The sequence below is a fragment of the Mixophyes fleayi genome, chromosome 4, assembly GCF_038048845.1.
Source record: "Mixophyes fleayi isolate aMixFle1 chromosome 4, aMixFle1.hap1, whole genome shotgun sequence".
NCBI classification, from domain to species: domain Eukaryota; kingdom Metazoa; phylum Chordata; class Amphibia; order Anura; family Limnodynastidae; genus Mixophyes; species Mixophyes fleayi.
Window position 1 is genome coordinate 172,518,085 of NC_134405.1, and position 20,381 is coordinate 172,538,465.

At 39.9% G+C, this 20,381-nt stretch overlaps 1 protein-coding gene across 2 annotated transcripts in view; it reads right to left on the reverse strand.

Moving 5' to 3' along the window:
- The window catches only part of CERK (ceramide kinase), a 65,232-nt gene extending 47,502 nt beyond the window's left edge, over nucleotides 1-17,730 (reverse strand). For both annotated transcript variants that reach the window (XM_075208861.1, XM_075208860.1), the window contains exon 1: nucleotides 17,449-17,730. In XM_075208861.1, coding sequence (XP_075064962.1) covers nucleotides 17,449-17,599 — 151 coding nt within the window. In that variant the 5' untranslated portion in view covers nucleotides 17,600-17,730. The remainder of the gene's footprint in view (nucleotides 1-17,448) is intronic.
- Nucleotides 17,731-20,381: the final 2,651 nt, after the last annotated feature.

Here is a 20,381-nt window from a genome sequence, read left to right on the forward strand (position 1 = left end):
TAATACACTTGTGGGTTGATCCAGAAATCTTCTGCAAAACTATAAACTGTCAAAATATCTGTGGTTCAGCTTGTGCTGCTTAGTTTCCTCAAAATACCAGCACTCCACTTACCTGAAAATGACAGACAATTCACCAAATGACATTAGCAAAAAAGCTAGCAGAGACCAGGCATCCAACATTGTAGCATTAGTGACCACTGTCCACATTTTCAACTATCCAAAAAATAAACAGTTGCATTATGGGTGGGGTCGGTTTAAACATTAAAATGTAAAAACCAAAACCCAATCAACCCTCACCACAAACGCAGTTGCATTAAATTGTAAAATGAGGGCTGTGCAACTAGCATATCGCTGCCATTTTTTTGGGACGTAGGGTTTTTCGTAATGACATTTTAGGAAGACTAAACTTTCCCAAGCTTGCTTCAAACACTTCTATTAGGAGGCAAGTCTGTGCAGCCTCTATGCTGCAGAGACTCTGAGGCACTGCAATGGAAATCTGGCAATGTAAGCCAGGAAAGATGTGCATTTGTCAACAGAAACAACTATCAAAAGTAAAGCACCAATATTCCTTTTTCCTTATTTTAGGTGCAATGACTGGCTACCTGGTTGCTGGAATTTGCCTAGCCTGCAGGGGTTGGGTACCTTTTAAAGATGATGGTAACCCGACAGGAATACACCAGAGGTGTATTCCCCGACAGACTGACAATACTGACAGCTTGGAATACAGACCTCAAAACACTGCCGACGAAGGAAGAACCCGGCAGGTAGCGATGACGTGACTTTGAAGGTGCACACTATGTTTCCTGCTGTTAACCTGGTAATTTAAGGAGGTGCCGCCTGTACAGTGTAATAGGATTTGTAAAGAACAATGTACAGGCGGCACCTCCTTAAATTATCAGGTTAACAGCAGAAAACATAGTGTGCACCTTCAAAGTCACGTCATCGCTGCCTGCCGGGTTCTTCATTCGTCGGTAGTGTTTGAGGTCTGTGTTCCAAGCTGTCAGTATTAGCAGACTGTCGTGGAATACAACACCAGTGTATTCCAGTCTACAGTGATGTGTATTCAGAATGTAATCTCTGCAGTGTAGTTTCTACAGTAAACACCAGTCCACCAGAGTTCAATGTACCCAGAGTGAACTCAAGAATTGTCCAGAGCTCACTATTGAAAGTACTTATGCAAGTGAAGGACAAACTGATGCACATTGAGAGCATTGCCCTTAATCTCAGCAATGATTTAAAACCATATATTTAATAAAAAAGAGACATCTGCAATAACATATCAGCAGGCATTTTAGTGTAAAATAGACAAGAGGTGCAAGCTATTACAAACAAATCTGACAATAAAGCAAATAGGAGCTGGAGTTGCCGGTGTAAAGGAATAATGTGTGATATGATTCCTTATAAAATAATGTGTGTTTTCAAATACATGTATTCAGATATATGACTTATGCACAGATATATGAAATGGAAACAGTTATGTGCAAGTGAGATTTTTTGTGACAAGAAGGGGTATAAGATCTTTGTGACAGGAACAAGCCTGGATGGTGATAACATCTACCCCTGCAGTCAAGATGTGAGATCAGACATAGCTTAAGATGTTACACCCATAGGGGCATATTCAATTAGCTTTTGGATTCGCGGTAACGCGCGTTACCGCTAAAAGTGCGCGTTCTTGCGGGTATTACGGTACCGCATTAACGCGGATTTTCGTTCGCAACCCTATGGGCTGCGAACGAAAATCCACGTTATTGCGGTACCGTGTATTACGTTTCGCGGCTGTTCCGGCGCGTTGCCGCGAATCCAAAAGCTAGTTGAATATGCCCCATAAGATGTTCTAACTGTTCCAACCACAACTGGCAGATGTTTCCACACAGAAGTGCTAAGCAACTCAATATATGGACATGTTATATGATAAGTGCTTTTTGCAATAATCAACAGAATGTTTCTTGCTTTGTGGTCTGCCTATAAAAGACTCCCTGAATAAAGGAACTAAGCTTAATTTATCTTGACCTCAATTGTGTATGTCATGATTTATGAACTCCTGATCGATCAGTAAAGAACACATACGATATCTGAAGGTAGTTGGTTTCAAGGACAGGAATTGCCTTAACACCGGCAATGGCTCAGAGGGTCGCATGCTGCCATAAAGAAACCTGTTGCCAGGCCCGGCGCTCCCATTAGGCAAGGTTAGGCAATTGCCTAGGGCGCCGGGCTCTGCAGGGCGCCTCAAAATTAAAAAAAAATGATTAAGCCGCCGCACAGCTTCCGAGAAATGCACGGGGAGGGGAGGGGGGGAAGGGGCTGTGAATCTTACCTGCATTAAGCTGCTCCTCTCTGCTCTGTCTCCTCCCCTCCGCTCACTGACTGTCGGGCGTGACATCATCATCACGGCCCGACAGTGTCTGTGAGTGGAGGGGAGAAGACAGAGCAGAGAGGAGCAGCTTAATGCAGGTAAGATAAAGAAAGACGAGGGGAGGGAAGCACCAACTTTAACAGGGTACCCGCGGCGGGGGGGCGCCGATTTTTAAAGGAGGGGGCGGTGATTTTTAAAGGGGGGGCGCGCCGATTTTCACAGTGTGCCTAGGGCGCTAAGGACCCTAGCACCGGCGCTGCCTGTTGCACATCAACAACTTCTAAAATTGTTGTGCTGTAAATTGCTCACAAGCCTCAAATTACTTCACAATTAGCACCCAGTTCCTAAGAAAGGCTGCAGCATTACAAAGCCAAGCTTGGTTGACTTATGCCGTCAGTGGGGCTGTGGTGGAATTAACAAGCTATATATCATGAAGTAGTTACGCAGTCTATGTAACTGTATATGGGTCGCATGGGGGACAGCATTTACTTTATGGCTATATTATCCATGCTAAATACTTGCTTTTCACGTATCCAAATGATATCCTATTGTAGACTACATGTTAAAGATTTGCTTTTATTGCATAATACCCTCCAACGTGTGCCACGCTATGTGGTTTGAATGGACATTCTGACATAATCTTTCTATGGGGCTTAATTATGGTGACAGAGATGGAAATGACCACCTCAAAATGTTGATGTTATCTATCAACCATTTATTTGTCTCTATTACAGTAAGTATGGTAACACTGTCATGCAATATAGGATAGATATTTATATACATATATTAATATATTGCAGAAACCTAGAGAAGATTGTTTTTTTTTCTCCCTATGATTACCTCTCCTGTGCATCAGTCAACTGACAGCTCAGATTAGATATTTTCAGTTCCAAAATGTCACCACTAAATGGCTTTACTTCTCTGTTGATCTGTTTTCTAAGGAGTCAACAGGTCAGGAAATGTATTCAGTGTGATTTTTGCAAAAAAAAACAAAAAAAAAACCAAAAACATATCCTTACAGAAAAACCAAGAAATGATGCTCTGAGGATCTGTTCACATCAGTATCTGTTACTGGGACAGTTTGTATACAGGCATCTTCGTTACACAACAATTTAAGATCTCACAGATTATGGTAAATTGTTATAATAGATATACATGTTGGACTTGTAATGAGAAGCTGTAAGTCAGAGCTTTGTTTGCAGATGAATGTAGACTACATCAATAAAAAGTATCTAAACAGATCTGACCAGGTTATCCTTATAGAACAAATACATTATTTTCATTAAGTTCTTTTGACTAATGCGTCAATACGCTATTCTGTCAAGAAATTCTCTCCCAAACCACCTCTTCTATTGCATCTCTAGTAATGATGAGGATTGTGGCACTTAAATGCAGGTAGAAACAAAGCCTTCGTGTTTGTCAGTAGATCATGGCTGGAACTGTATGTGCTGGATTGAACCAGATGGCTTCCTCATTACTTTGCAGAGTTATCAGTATAGGGCTTTATGCCTTTATCCCAGCAGATTGAATTTGTGTAGTTTTCACAGACTTATGGAAGGATTGAATGCTAGCAGCAATGTGCATGCTAATTTATAGACATTTGGCCACCCTAGGAGGCCCAACCACAAGCTCATCCAAAGAGCACTATTGCATTACCCAAATATCTCCAGGGGCCGCAGTTGCTATGGTAACATACAAATACCGATCAAAGGAATAAAAATGTAAACATAGCAATTAAAACCCCTTCAATGTAAGAGTTACTTGTTAAGTAATAGATCACCAGCCTGCATTATTTGCTTTTGTGATAGGCCTTCCGCAAAGGTTGTGTGGGGAAAGTTTGTAAATTGCCACACGGACTTCAGAGGGTGACTACATTCTTGACAGAACATCTGGACTGTAGAAGTCGAGAAAAGCTTTACGCTAGACAAAGTCTGAAGACTTGCTTGTTTTATTAAAAGTAAAAAAAAACAATCTCATGTTCTGTAATGTAGCAGCTTTCTTTGCAGATATGCTAGTTTAACATCTTTGTTGCTGGAGAAGCATGTCACTGAGAAGTACATACAGCTACAAGAGCAAACTGAAAAGGATTATTCATTTCCTTGCAGCATTATTCGTAAGATCATTGATGGTAGTGATGATAAAATAGGCATGAAATGCTTATGTGTTTGTCATTAATTAAGCTCTGATCAACCTCAGGGATATTGATTTCCAAGGACCTCCAAGACTCTTTATGCTCATCTGACACAAGGGACATTTTAGTTTGATTCTTCTAGGCAGTCGGTTGATTTAACAGAATACTTGTAAGGAAATTATACATCCGACCTGCTTTCAATCAGCTTAATCAATAAGAGTTCATGCAAAGTTCAGAGTTTAGAGGGGAAAAAGAATTATACTGCTGTATGTACATCTCTAAACCTGTTAAAAGATGGCTAATGCTCTAAAATGTTTAGAGACATTGGGCCTGATTCATTAAGGAACTTAGGCAAGAAATTTCTTACTTAAGTCTCCTGGACAAAATGATGTTAAAATGAAGTGGTGAAAACTGTTTTTTTATTTTGCACACTAGTTAAATACTGACTGTTTTTTCCATGTAGCACACAAATATCAACTTTAAATTTCAGTGTACAAATAAGCTATCAAGTATTTGTGTGCTACATGAAAAAACAGTCAGTATTTAACTAGTGTGCAAAATAAAAAAACAGTTTTCACCACTTCATTTTAACATCATTTTGTCCAGGAGACTTAAGAAATTTCTTGCCTAAGTTCCTTAATGAATCAGGCCCATTGTATCTCAAGGCAAAAGAGCCACAGAGGAAAAGACAATATGACATGCAAACAAATTTGGCTAGTGTTAACCGCAGAGTACCCATATAACAGACAAGAAGACCTGCATCGCTCATACATAATTACCTCTAGATTGGAGATATAGCATGGATTTCCATACCACTCATTACAGGTACCACGAACAAAAATGTGAAACATCTTGAGTCCATGTCTTAAGTCTTTTATACATATTTTTTGTAAAATGGAGGGGTCTCCCCAACAGTTTTGTACAATGCACTATAAAATAGGATAGCTTTAGGGTGTGATCTGTTAGGACCAAACTTCTCTAACCCAAGGGACCCAACTTTCCTCTGCCTTTTTCCCTGGAGTAGATAAGTGTATTGTAAGAACTGCAGTGGCAGTACCAGGATCATAATGCCAAGATTGAGAGCACCCATTGCTTAGCTACACTTCACCTGAATTCTACCACATACATACAGCAGAAGTCATCCCTATGAAGAGGAAATTTCATCATTTAGCATTTTCAAAATATATTATATGTATAATTTATTAATATGGCTTAAAAGAAAGTTAAAAAGTAATATATACTTAATTCCAAATAAATCCAGTTGACTAATAATGTGAACATGTTTGGGCATTATAAAACATTATTATGATTAGCCAGCATATGAACCCAGATTTTATAACCTAATCACCATCTACTAATTCTCCCCGTCGACTGTCCCTTTTCTCAATATATATCTTAAGGGGCCCTGTCCACAATTTCTATCAATATATATATATATATATATATGCAAGTTACTTGGGACTTCCATGTGCTTATTTTCTCAGGACAAACTCCAGCCCAGCACCTCCCCCCACACTAGAAATTTTTACAGAGGTTTTGCATTTAAAATAACCTGTGCGCCAACTCTCCTCTCTTCCAAGTAAAGCTGGGTACACACCTATGTAATCTTACTTCAGATGCAATTCTGGAACAATTTCACCAACAATGAGCATGCCGATTTATGGGTACACACCTATACAATTTTCTATCAGATCTGTGCTCTTCGTCTCTCATAACCATCTGCTGAAAGATAGTGACTACACACTATAGAGATCTGCCTACTCTGCTGGAAGTGTGTATACACACTTTCACATTTGCCCAACACTGTTCCATTGTTAATGGTGGTTTTTAGAAAGTTTATAAAAATAAATGCGATGTGTTTTATTATGATAAAACAGGATTGTGCGAGTGTACACTCTTGCAATCTCTGAACAAATGGTCGTAAATAGTGTGATCTGCATAATAATTGCATAGCTGTGTACCTAGCTTAACAGTACTTGGTGGGGATCACTCCCCAGGACACCCACCACCAACTTTATTCTGGTAAGGTCCTGTTACACACCTATAACTAGACCCACTGCCAGTTAACGTTAGCACAGCTGCTCTAAAGCTTTCAGCTAGAGCCACTCTATCAGGTTTTGGAGAGATCCTGGCATGTGCCAGGACCTTACTAAATACTGCAAGTGTTGAGGGTTTCAGGATAGGCTCCTCCACAGACTACACTTTTTGAGAATGGAGGGGATTTGGTACAGGTTTTATTCACAATTCCATCATTCAGAATTTTGATGCATTAAAATTAATAGAATAATTATATATAGGTTCTTTTAGTCATTTTAATGAAAAAGTAGGAGCGGGTTTTACAGTCACTTCAGGTGGCATAGGTTTAAAAAAGTACACCTATGAAAACCTTAGACTACATATTCCTACTTGATATTATGATGTTTCTATCTATGTGGGATTTATGCAGTCATGTGGGAAATTCACTATAACTATGAAACCTTGTTTTGTATAGTTTGAGATGAAAATTTTGATAACTGTGCACCGGACATTGGCCATATTTTTTGGACATAAAATGAAATTGACATAAAATGAAATTGACAGAGAGCAGAATAACATGCAAAAAGTTGAATGGTAGGACCACTTTTCCTCACTAAATACAAACAAATTGGTGGCAGTTAAGCCATTCTACATGCAAAGTGCCTTTAATATTTTCATTGCTAGCAAATAGTGTTCACTTTGAACACTACAGAGTGATCACAGGTCTAGAAGCCAATATGGCATGATTCCCAACCCCAGTATCTTACTGACACTCTCCGTGATCACCTCACACTATAAGAAGCAATCCAAAAAGACGGAACAGTAGTAAATGGAGTTGTAGAGCCTGTGGATGTTCAGGGTCCTTTATTTTAAACTCCCACTTACATAACACCCCCTTCACTTCCATGTAGAAACTCCACTGAAATGAATGCAGAGCTGCACAGAAATAGTTTGCGCAGTAGATATGCTACAATTTTTATTGAACATATATAGTAAAGTAAAAATCAACCAGTGCAATAAATCATATTTTCTTTCATACAACAATGATAATGCAAAAAAAGGTTTTCATAATTTTATTAAGAATGCAAAAACAGCCGCCACCTATCTTTTCAAGACTCAAGAAGGGTAGTATGAAAGGTGCAATTACCTTTTGGTATCAGCAGTTACTACACACAAATGTTCCTGATAAATCCATCCCACAGCTTTGTTAGTTAGAAGGCGGATTTGAACAAGATCTATGTAAATTTTTCGAATATATTACACCTCACTCCAGACAGAAAGTGTAAAATGTGGCGAAAACCAATCTAAACTGTAGTGAGGTTGGGGATATTATTGATAATTTTTCAAACTGCTCATTTAGCCAACCATTGTGGCAAGACGTTTTTAAACTGGCGACTAAAGATCTTAATATTGAATTAATCTCCTCTCTGATGGTAAATTTATGACATCTCTACCCTTCCCAAAACCATAAGTATGATAGATATAGGTCAGGTCAGATTTCCATTGCAACAAGAGCAGCCATTGCCCAGAAATGGAAGGACTTGGCCTCCCTTCTATTGCTAAAATTGGATCAAAAATCCAGCTAACTTTCTTACGGAAAGCATGGGAATACCATAGTTAACATCTGCATTGTCAACCATTGTTAAGTCTTCCAATGGCATACATTTGTTATGGACGGAGAGGTTTCTATATTGATTGACTCCAGGAGCACCCTTTAGTTTAAACAACCCACAACAATCCTAAGAGATCAGATGACTGCACCCGACTCTGCTGTTCACATTCGCACATGTAGTTATAAAAGTTGGAAATGCCCACTCCCCACCTTCCCTCCCTCCATTCCCTGGTTTTCTTTCTGTACCCTTTTGTTTAAAAAATTCTTTTCAATAAAACTTATTGCTGAGAAGAAAAAAATGGAAACATATCTAAGACTTTACTTCCCCCCCCCCCCCCCTTCTCCTTTTTATCCGGTTTTAGATCTATAAAACATAAAAATTGTGGTTGAAGAAACAACCATTCCAGATGTATCCTTTCCTGAAGATCACAGAGAAAGGACCCAGTCTAGTACTAGGGGCTATAATCCTGGTTCAGTGTGTCTGTCTGTGTCGCCAGTGCAATGGGACCAGCACAATAAAAATTGGGCCCCAACACATGGTGTGGTGTTCTTCACCTGTCTAGCTGGACATGCCCCTTAGGCAAGGACATAACGCAGTCCATTGTAGACAGTGGACTAGATAACCACAAAGGTGAGAAAAAAGTGCAGTGAACCTCTTTAGAAGGACATTAAAAGGTGCACCTTTGAATGTCCTTCTAAAGATAAAATAGAATGCTTTCAAGACACTGCAGTCACTTTGATTTTTCATGTGTCTTATGTTTGCGTGACAGAAACCCCTTGTGGTTTTACAAATAGCAAATAAAAGGAACGAAAAACAAAAAAAAAATGTTAAGTCATACAATTTAAACCTAAATGTGCCACAAGATGTCAAAACTGTAGTGTTCAAGAGCCTGTCCTAGATAACAAGTCTAGAGGGTATTTACTAAGCCGAACGGCTGATTTTTGGCGCTTTGCCATCATTTTTTAAAGTGGCAATAAATAGTTTACTAACGATAGAGTCCATCAGGTTTAAAATCTCAACAAAATTACAGCTTTTTAAAAAAAAGTTACGGCAAAACCCCTAAAATCGGCATATTAAATATACCCTTACTACTTCTTTATTTGGCTCAGAAAGGAGCGCAGATCTGTGCATATTCCTAAGAAACCAAGGCTTAAGTTAAGTCTCTTTTTTCATGTATCAAACCCCTGAGCTTTCTATCTGACAATTAAAGTTTGTGATGAGTACCAGAACTATCAGGTCTACAAGACAGACTTAGACTGAATATATTTTTTGCTCAGTGAAGTGTGGCAATAAAGATTAATCTTTGTCTACAGGATTTTTTATGTTTCCCCTGCATATAGCCCCTAGTGGGGCACGTAGTACACATTATTAGGTACATTTCTTTTAAACATGGTATAGGTAAAAGTACCTGTAATTTCATAATCCTAATAGGAATGGGCATTTTATATAAATTTAATACGTGAGGCCTGCCCTCACATCTCCAAATACGACACAGAAATAGGTCTATTTAAATAAGATGAAAACTTTTCACATCTATGTTTTTTCAAATTGGGGAGCTTTAGATCTGAGGGGATTAGAAGATCTGTTGGTCACTACTAAAGGTAATCACTGGTCCATCAAGTTCAACCTATTTTGGATTTCCTGCGATCCTTCTCCTATATTTGAAAATTGATTTAGATGAAGCAACCGCCAATTTGTTTAATCTGGGGGAAAAAAAAAAAAAAAAGTTCCCTCTGACTCAATATTGCAGTCCTATTTCTCCCTGTTTCCACTACTATCCTTCATTTTAATTAACGGTTGTAACCCTTGACTGCCCTTACTGTAAAGAACCCCTTCCTTTGCTGGTTGTTAAAACTTCCTCTCCTCTAGCCTTAGGGGGTGACCACATGTCCTGTACAGTCCTTAGGATAAAAAGTTCCCATAAATGTTCTCTGCATTGACCCTTAATGGATCCCCTCTTAGACACCTCTTTTCTAAAGTAAAAATGCCTGAACTGGATAACCTTTCCTCAGAACATAATGACTCCATACTCTTTATCAATTTTGTCGCCCTTCTCTGAACCCTTTCTAGTTCCAAATTATCTTTTTTATAATGCAGTGCCCAGAACTGTACTCTATATAGAAGATGAGGTCTTACAAATGATATAGTGGGAAAATTACACTATATTATGTGCATCTATGCCACTTTTTATGCATGCCAATACTATATTGGCCCTTGCAGCTGCTGCTTGACATTGAGCACTATTGCCAAGTCTACTGTCTACGAGCACTCCCAAATCCTTTTCTCCATTATACATTCCCCTAAATTTATCCCATTTGATTTGTAGATTGTGTGCTTGTTTTTGATCCCTAAATACATAACCTTACATTTATCTATGTTAAACCTCATATTCCATTTGGCCGCCAAATCCTCCAGTTTATTCAAGTCTCTCTGTAGAGAGATTACATCTTACTCTGATTTTATTACAAAGTTTAGTGTCCTCTCCAAAAATGAAAACTTTGCTCTCTAAACCATCACCAAGGTCATTTATAAATATATTAAAAAGAAAGTGGCCCCAACACAGAATATTGAGGTACACCACTTAAAACTTTTGACCAATTAAAAAAATGTTCCATTTATCATAACTCCTGTTCCCCATTCTCCAAACAGTTTTCGACACAAGTAAAAATGTTGCTTCCTAGACCCAGTTCTCGTATTTTGTAAACCACCTCGTGTGACACTGTATCAAAGTGACTTTGCAACATCTAAAGACCACATCTACTGTATTACCATGGTCTAAGTTCCCACTAACTTCAGTGTAGACTAATTTTTGCTGGTTTTCTTGTTGCTGTCAATGTTAAAGCAGTTGTTTCTGCATTTTGTGACTGACAAACTGATTGCAATCCCTATAAGAAAGAGCTTATTTAAAAAAGTCTCTGTTAGAGAAATGAGAATATTTTCTTGATTTGTCTCAGATCAATGGCATCTGGTCTTCAATTTTGTATTGGTATGGGGGCCTCAGTCACCTGTATTACTACAGATATAGCCTGAGGAATGAGGACTTTAGGATATTTAACCATTGATTACTAGTGAACATTAAGGACCATAGCATTTCTTAACTACAGTAAAAACAAATGCTGGGATTCCAAGTTATCCCTGAGAATTCGGGCTACACATCTCACCATGATTACCCCCAAGAGGCTTGTACAGAATACAGTGTCGCACCCATCACTACAAGAGTTTAGGCAGCAGTGTTCTACCATAGCCATAACCAGAGGCTTGTGTCCGATCCATTTCTCTTATAGATGTACATCACAGCTGGCTACTGCACCATAGAAAACTGGTGTTTTACTTGAAGAGCGCTTATAGTGACGATGAAAGTATGCCGTCTGGATAATATACAGTAACAAGGTGAACACAACTGCTGCATAGAGTAATTCATATGAAAATTTAGCATGTACCTCTTGTGGTGAAACCACGTATTAATTCTTCAACCAGTCTGCACCTCGTTTCTCACAAACTGTGGAGTATAAAAACATACTTCTTCTAGCCCTTTGGTTCCCCATATTTGTCAGTCATATTTAAACTTCTATATATTCCATTTGGAAGTAGTTAATATGTCTGCCAACATGTTTTTTCTTATCTTGCAGACCAGTCAATTGTTTCAGCCTAGGCAAAAGGATTATTGTCCACCAGTCCTGTATGAATGTACATCACACCAGGAGGTCTCATGTGTTAAGATAGAGCTCTATCTGTGGACCTTTTCCCTACGTTTAATTACAGAGGACTGCATTGTGTATATAAATGTAATGTGTCTGGATTATGATTTATCCTGATTAAACAAAATCTGCTGTATAGCCACAGAACAAAACCTATCCTTAATTATAACAAGAGTGGCTCATCTGCTATTCCTTTGTCTGTATGTTTACCTGTGAAAGGTAAACACAGAAAAGGACCAATCAGGCAGGTCCTGAAACTCCTGAGAAAGCAATTTATGGCTTTAAAAATAAGCTCCAGAGAACATTAAATTTGGCACCAGTGAAAGCTGAATTCATGCTAGCGTTGAGGCCTCAGCCTCTGCCCTGACAGGAAAGAGACAATCAGTCCCTGAAGTACTACCTTTGCCCTGATCTATCTCTCCAGGTCTTGGGGAGCTGTGTGTCCGCCAAATGAGGAGTGACAGTGACTTAGGACCACTGCCTTACTGGTAGCTTCCAAGGAAAGAGGGAGAGAAGCTTGAATGGACAGACAGCAGTCCCTGAGAGTGGTTAGGATACTGGTGAGGTGTTTTCACTATACCCTGTATGTGACAGGATGGACCGCCTATGCCACCGTTTGTTGTTGCTGGGAACCGGCTGGGCTTACTTTGCCACCGTTCCCTTTCGTTATTCCAAATGCGCCCTCTTGCCGCAGTAGAAGGGGCTTATAATGCTGCCACCACTGGACTCCTATACCGGCATCCAGAACCGGGTTTCTTCTGGGTCACCGACGCTGCTAGCGTGTCTCGTTGCTGGTGTACCTGGGCTGATTACTCTGGACCTCTTACTATAGATCCAGGTTACTGTGAATGGATACCCCCTGGCCTATCACATGGACCAGGGCTGGTGGGTAGCAGGCAGGCGGCGGAACTGGAAACGCTTGGGTCCAAACCCCAGACACAGCCGGAGAACGGATTAGATTTGGGTCTAATCTGTACATCACAGGAATACAGCAATATTGAAGATGCTTCCAAGCAGGTCTTTGAAGCAAGATGTTTATTTTCTCTCACCCTAGTTGAAGGTACCAGGGTGATCAGGTCAGATGAAGTCAAAAGAATGATACATTACATACTCACACAGCTCATCTTTTATACAGTTCTGACATAGGCTATTTTTAGAATCAGGATATACTCTATTCACACAAACATTGATTTACATGCATTGCAAAACCACTAGTATTTATACTTAGCTATGAAATTCTTAAAAACCTTGCTGTGATTTCCTGCATCTTTGAGATGCAGGAAATGTAGCAGTACGTTTTAAATTAAACCTTCCTGTCTCCAAGTTAAACCTCACACATCAAAAGATCTAATTAACAAGTGGCCTTTCATCAGACCGTTCGGAATTCATATTCACACAGAACAACAAAAAGGACCCACAACAAGCCAGTTTCCCAAACCACAATACACCAAAGGCTTGGTAAACACAGGCTCATTGTATCAGATATATGCATCAGAAATAGGCATATCCTATAGCAAGTTTAAACAGAAAAAACTATTTTTCTACCCTGGTCTCAGAGATAACGACTTCCTATCTTACACTAAACAAAAATAAGGGCAAATGCAATTCCATAAATAAGTGCCCTGCGCTATTCATTTTAAATACATTTTTTTACCAAAAGTTATTTAATAGTGATCCAGTCACACCGTATGTTGCCTGTGCCAGATTGTAGTGTTATCTGTTGTAGGTTATTACTTAAATGTTTATTACTGTTTGGTGCTACCATTTGTTAAATAAACTTATTTATTATATTTCAGATATTTGCCTGGGTGACTTTGAACCATGGGTAGGTAATGGGTAGGCCACCTGTGTGGCACAGAGGGTTACATTAAACCTGGTATCTTCACACCTCTGTATACAACTTTCAAGCAGCAGAACTGCAAAAAATAAATAACTGCTGGAAAAAAATGCCCAAGTGCAATTCTAGAGGAATAACTTGCAGTTAATAGTTAACTGCAATGTAAAACAGGAGTGAACAAATACACACAATCAGTTACAGTGCACATAAATAGGGAATGGTCAAAGGTTCCATACCAAGGAAAAACATTCCCTTCTTCTCTAGCCAGAGTCCTACATGCAGGATGTTATCTTATTGCTTTACTACAGGGCTAAACACAAATTGCTGTCCACCTGTTTTCTAGCCTCAATTCAGCTATAATAGTGGCTGTCTGGGAGGAGGGAGACACATCACATGACTCTTCAATAAGACCACTTGACCTGCTACAATAAACTCTGCTCTCAAGTCTTCAAATTCTGTTTATAATTCAGCAACTTAGACTAAATAGCACAATTCTCATGAATTAATCAATTCAGCCTACGTAGGAATACTTGGAAAATATGTATGTGATGTTAAATACTTTTGTGTCAAAAAAATAATAAATTATAGGAGTGATACCTTTATTGGCCAACCAAAAAAAAATGATAATATTTGCTAACTTTCAGAGCACAGAGGCCCCTTCATCAGGCAAGTTTACAAATGAATGACTGGGGAAAAGGCACAACATTTAAGAGCTGTTACATCATTAAGATAAGCTAAAGTAATAAAACAATGGTTTTCGTTATGGATGGAAGAGTATAAAAGTCCTAGGAGTTCACAGATCTGGAGTGAAGCTGGGTACACACTGAAGAATTGTTCAGACCGACGTGCTATCTCAAACGATTATATCTACGACTGAAGGGCAGATCAGTCTGACGATTCATGCAGGCGCGGGCTGGCAAAGTTCAGCTGGGGGTGCGCACAGACGGCCGTATCATTTGACACACGATGCGTCCGCATCGCGTGTCATGTGATGTGGCCGCCTGTGCGCTGACGTGGCCGCCTGTGCGCTGACGTGGCCGCATTGCAGGTCTTGTGATGCGGCCGCTTGTAATATTCATCAAATATTGTACTGAACGCGGGGGGGGGGGGGCAGCCCAAATAGCTGTCAGACAGAGTAGCCCGGGGACCTGATGCCCCCCTGCCCCCCGGCCCTGCCCGCCCCTGGATTCATGCATACACACTGACACGATTTACCTTCAGATCTGTGCCCTTCATCTGGTCCTTTGTCTGGTCCTCTAGTCCGGAGAATGACAGCACAATATTCATTCATTCACTACTGTCACACTGATTAAAACTGCCTTGTTATAGCCATCCCCATTACCGAACGAATTTCTTTAGCTTCTGTGACTCTGAAACAAAATATTCTGTCTTAGAACGAACAAATGAATTATTCCTTCTACAGCACTCTCTACATTTATTCACTCTGACATTCAGTGCCAACATCAGCTGAAAAGAGCCCGACTCTGTAAATTCTATAAGGTAGTCAGCATGAGTGCATACACACTACATGACCGATTGATCGGAAAAAATTGAACGGTACGACCAACCAAAACGAGGCGATAATAGTCTATTTGGGCAGACTTTCGACCATCGTGTCACTACACACACTGACCCGTCTTTCGAACGAGCGGTCGTATGTCGGCTGGTTGAACCGATTATTGGACAAAAACCCTGTAGTGTGTACCCAGCTCTAGTCTGCTGTGGGGTGTGAAGTGTGCCCATGTAGTGGGTCATAAATCCAGGTGTTAGATTGAGTCCTTGACTTAATAACTGGAATGTTCTTATCAGTTTGAATTCCCATATTTTTCTCTCCCTTTCATTTTTAGAAATACACTTTAGTATTAAGACTTTTAAATCTGTCATACTGTGTCCTGGTCCAGAGAAGTGTTTACCCACGGGGGTGTCCAGAGGCTTCCTTATTGTGTGTGTACATTCTTCCTGGATTGCAGTTTCTGCTTGGTCTCCCCAATGTATATTCCCTCAGGGCACCTTGTACACCACATTGGAAGATGTACATGAAAATGTGTTGGTTGTGTTGGGTACGTGGAAAATATATGGAAAGTTCAGGAATAGGCTATTTAGTTCCAGGACGAAAGGGTCGTGTTGGAGGACTGTATCATGTGCTGGGGATACAACAATGATAGAATATGTTGGCATTATAACTTATAACAGTAATTATCCTGCTGTTTGTTTTTAAGCATGATCTGCTCTGTTAACACACTTTGAAATTGATGTGATTTGCATAGACAATTGTTAATGTGTTTAGGACCATCCTCATTTTTGTATACAGTTTGCACAATATATGTTAGAAAATAGCTATAATACTTTAATACCCAGTGATTACATAATGCCTTGTGCTCTGCAGTATTTTGTAAAAAGTTCACCATGGGTTCCCACAACATTTTGTCCCCAGTGAAAATTAAATCCAAAAATGTAACCCTCTGTGCTCTCCCATGTGTTGACTACAGCTGGAGAATTAGGAGGTATAGAGAAAGCAGGCCTGGAAGAGTGCAGTCTGACAGCTTAAATCAAGGCAAGTTGAGCTGTCAGTGTAGAGAGCACAAGGCACCATGTAAAGCAATTAAATTATATCATAAAATCGGTTATCTTTAGAAGCAAGACAGTTCACACAATCTGTGCCAAAAATAGAAAAAAACAAAACTTATATACTGTTTGATATAACACTTGTCATTATATATTAGGATGAGGACCTCCAAAGAATCCAAAAAGTGACTACCATACATAGCAATGAAATACCTAACGTGGCAACTACATTTATGTATTTTTCAAATAGGTTTAACATTACTTGTTGCGGTCCAAGAAAATGACATGTTAGAAGACCAGACGATAATTTTACAAACTGTCTGGAGTTATTTTCATTTTTACCAAATATTATCATGTGGCCTAAATACTTCTTGTGGCTTTGTCACCCAGGAAACAATGTATCTATTATACAATTATTTACTTTGGGCATTCTGAACCAGAAGGCTGAATCCATGCATTAAATATATTGTCCACTACCTGATAAGAACTGCTGTTTATACAGAAAATCACATATGAATGGTCAGCTGGACAGTGAAACTACTGTCCATTTGCCATCAAACATATATATTCTACATGCTAGATAGTTTTAGTGTTTATCATCGTTACTAATCTACAATCATGCAGATATAACTTATTTTGTATTATTTGTATATTCAACAAGCGGGGGGGGGGGGGGGGGGTCTCAACACATGTCACAATGATGCATTAGAGGTAAATAAGAAAACCAAGTATAGAATTACATATACAAAGTTGGAATGAGACAGAACAACCTAGTAACTGAACATTCTCAAATGTGTCACATGGGACAAAGATAGTAACAAAATACAAAACAGTGTAAACAACTTAAGTAAAAACAGAATAATATTTGCATTAGCCTAATACACATAATGCAGGTAATAAAGTAAGGGAGGAGTATGTTTTCCTAGAACTGGAAAATAAAAGTCTACAGCTTGCAGTAAAAACATATGTTAGTATACTGATATATCAATATGCACTATGTCATATAATGACACCGAAGGAGAAAGATTATCATGGCCTAAGGCCTTAAATCAATAAGTGATATGAAGACACTAGGGTGATGTGCTCTCCCTATATAGACCATAAACGATGCATTTGCAGAATACATTGCCCACTAACCAGAAAATCCTAATAACAGAAGTCCATCATTGATTGACACTTCTGTCACCAATGTGTCATAACAAAGCAGCCCACATCCTCTGCTCCATGTCACCCACCTGCCCGGCTCCTGTCCCTCCCTCGCTGGGGCCTCACTTCTCTCCAGGTCAGCAGCGCCCACCTGGGGTCCAGGGTCACCTCAAAGCTGTGACTTTTAACCGAGAGCACCGAGCACAAGGCGGGAGGGTGAGGCGGCTGGGAGGGCTCCATGGCGTCCCGGTGACTGTACTCTTACACAATGTACTGTCCCGCCCTCCCCGGACACCGATCACAGGGACCCCGCACTCAGATAGCGGTCCGGGACTTTCATTGTCTGCTCCGGGAGACACTCAGCCACGCCCCCACGTCCACACGTATGCAAATGATCAACGAGGTGGGAGGAGCTGAGAGCGGGTAAGAGTTAGTTCTGCCTTTAAGCTGAAGGAGGCGAGACCTTGGGTACAGCTGGGTATGTGCTGGACTGTCATGTACCGGGAGTAGAACTCATTAGTTGTCATCGTCTTTCTTGTGCACCTCGGAACTGCTTATGTTAAACATGTTTAGTTGCATGCGTTGTGAAGTGCGGAAATATGTAATAACTGTAATCTAGCTGCCATGGCTGTGGTGATATGTCTAACAATACTGTACGTGGATAGCACATGTTGCATGCATCTGACAAGTTATAGTCAGATCAAATGCATAATATATTTATATTTATACTACACACAATACTGCAGGTAATAGCAAGGGCAAAATTTACCTAATATGAAATAATAATGCACATAATACACCCATGCTCTGGTGTATATATTTAGACTGGGCCAAGGATTAAAAAGTACATTAAACCGTGAGAAACGGGTGATGAATACAAAGTTCTCAGTCCAGTAGCCCCCGTTTCCTCACAGGGTTCCACAAACATTGTTATGTAAACATGCCTTTTGTTTGTGCATTGTTAGTAGTGTAACATTGCTCCTGGCCATTGCTTCTATATGCCGGCAGCAGGAGTCTCACTAAGTCGCATCTTGTTTTAGCAGACATCTTGGAGGTACACACCACAGGGTGTCTGCAAGTGAGCTGAGGACTGGGGGAGGTCCACTATCAGTCCCTGGTAAGTAGAAATCCTAAGGGAATGCCCATCATGAGAAAGAGGAAGTTTAATAAGACGCAGGAGCATGGGGGCTTTTTTTCAGGACAATGCTGATGAGGAGTCATTGCTCCTGTCAGTCTGGTCCTGGATTGTGCCTGTGTGGAATTGAAGCCTCCATGGACTGCTCTTTCTTTGTGGACTTCCCAAAAGCAGGTGACTGAAACAAAGCTGCTGGCGAGGTATAGGAGTGTGTAATTCTTAGTGTGGTGAACCCTCTGATTTTGTCATCTCCACTCCCATTATCTGTTGGGGTTCCACAAGGATCTGTTCTTGGCGTTTTATTTTTTTTTACTGTACAACTCACCAGAAACGACCGCAAGGTGGTATGAACTTTGCTGCCAGGAGCCCGCAGGTCGCTGCACTCTAACTGCCACCTGACGCGACTAGCTGGGAAAAGATGTCAGCAGGGAGACACCAAATCAGCAGTCATCATCATCAACATTTAGTTATATAGCGCCAGCAGATTCCGTAGTGCTTTACAATTGGGCAAAAAATTAGTCAAATGCAAGTCTGAGGTTGAAGTCACAAGCACATGTTAAAATCGAGAAACAAGCCAAAGTCGGGTTCATGGGTAGCATCCTGTTACTCTTTGTGGAGTTTTCAAGAGAACAGAAAAGCCACAAAGTACCATCTTTTACCAGTGCAGTGTCTTAACAGCCTTTAAAGGTGACATTCTTCCATAGTGTTACAAGTACACTTCAAAGAGGTAGAGAAACTTGCATGATTTATAAGACAAAATTACAAAACCTGTGAAGTTAAAACGAATGCTAGCTAAAAAGCCTTATCTTGTACAATCAAAATACAGTCCAGCAGCAGATCTATAAATCGACAGTTGATGTCCTCCCCTCTCCTCCCAATTAGAAAATACACTAGCCCTTAATATTTGATTAAAATAAAGACATGGATATGTATGGCGAAAAGAGGTCACAACTTTATTTAATAAACTTCGAAAATGGACCCCCCACAATGGTAATATTTTACCTTTTCATCTACGATTTGAAGTGGGGTTATCATCATCATCACAAATTGCACCACCCATGCCCGCTGATCCATCTGAAAACAAAGCACATGTTAATTTAAACTCTTCTGTATTTTACTTGAGTGTAGTTGGGTGGAGATTTTGCAAAGGCCCAGAATACTGTCCCCTGCATTTTCTTGTTTTTAATCCTCCAAGGCCCATCGGTCAACATCCAGCCTGTCTCAGATACAGCAATATTAAACAGCTGGCTGTGACAGGAGTTACCTTGGTCATTTACCAATGAATACAGACTTTCTGCCACCACAAATGATTTGCTATGAAGTCCTTACATTCACCAACCCCACATATAAATATTACACACTTAAATCACATACACATGTAGCATGAGCCTCACTTGGCTTTGTAAGTTCACAAAAAATCATGGAGAATATACTAGATTAAATGTATTTAACTCAAAAAATGTTTCCAAGGCTTAATTACAAAACAATTAATAACAAGAAATACAAAATAAGTTGCACAAATCATTTTCAGAAATAAAACAGGAAATAGAGCCAGAGTCACTAACTTACTAGATTAAGACTTGGCGTGAGAGGAGTACACTTTGAGAAAGATGGCACCCTTCAACCTAGATTCATAGATCTCAGAGAAGTGAATAACATTACCAGGTCAGGCAACAGATTTAACGTCTTACACTGCTCCCATCCCCATCTTTGGAATTTAGCTCTTTCAATGTCAGGGCAGATTGATTCCCAGAATAACACAGGGCTCTCCAAGTGAGTTATCTATCCCTGAGATATATGTCTGGCATTTCAGAGGCCATGATTCTCACCTCTGCTCTGCTTGAGTGGCCGAACTATATACACAAACTCTATCACACCGCAGAGATG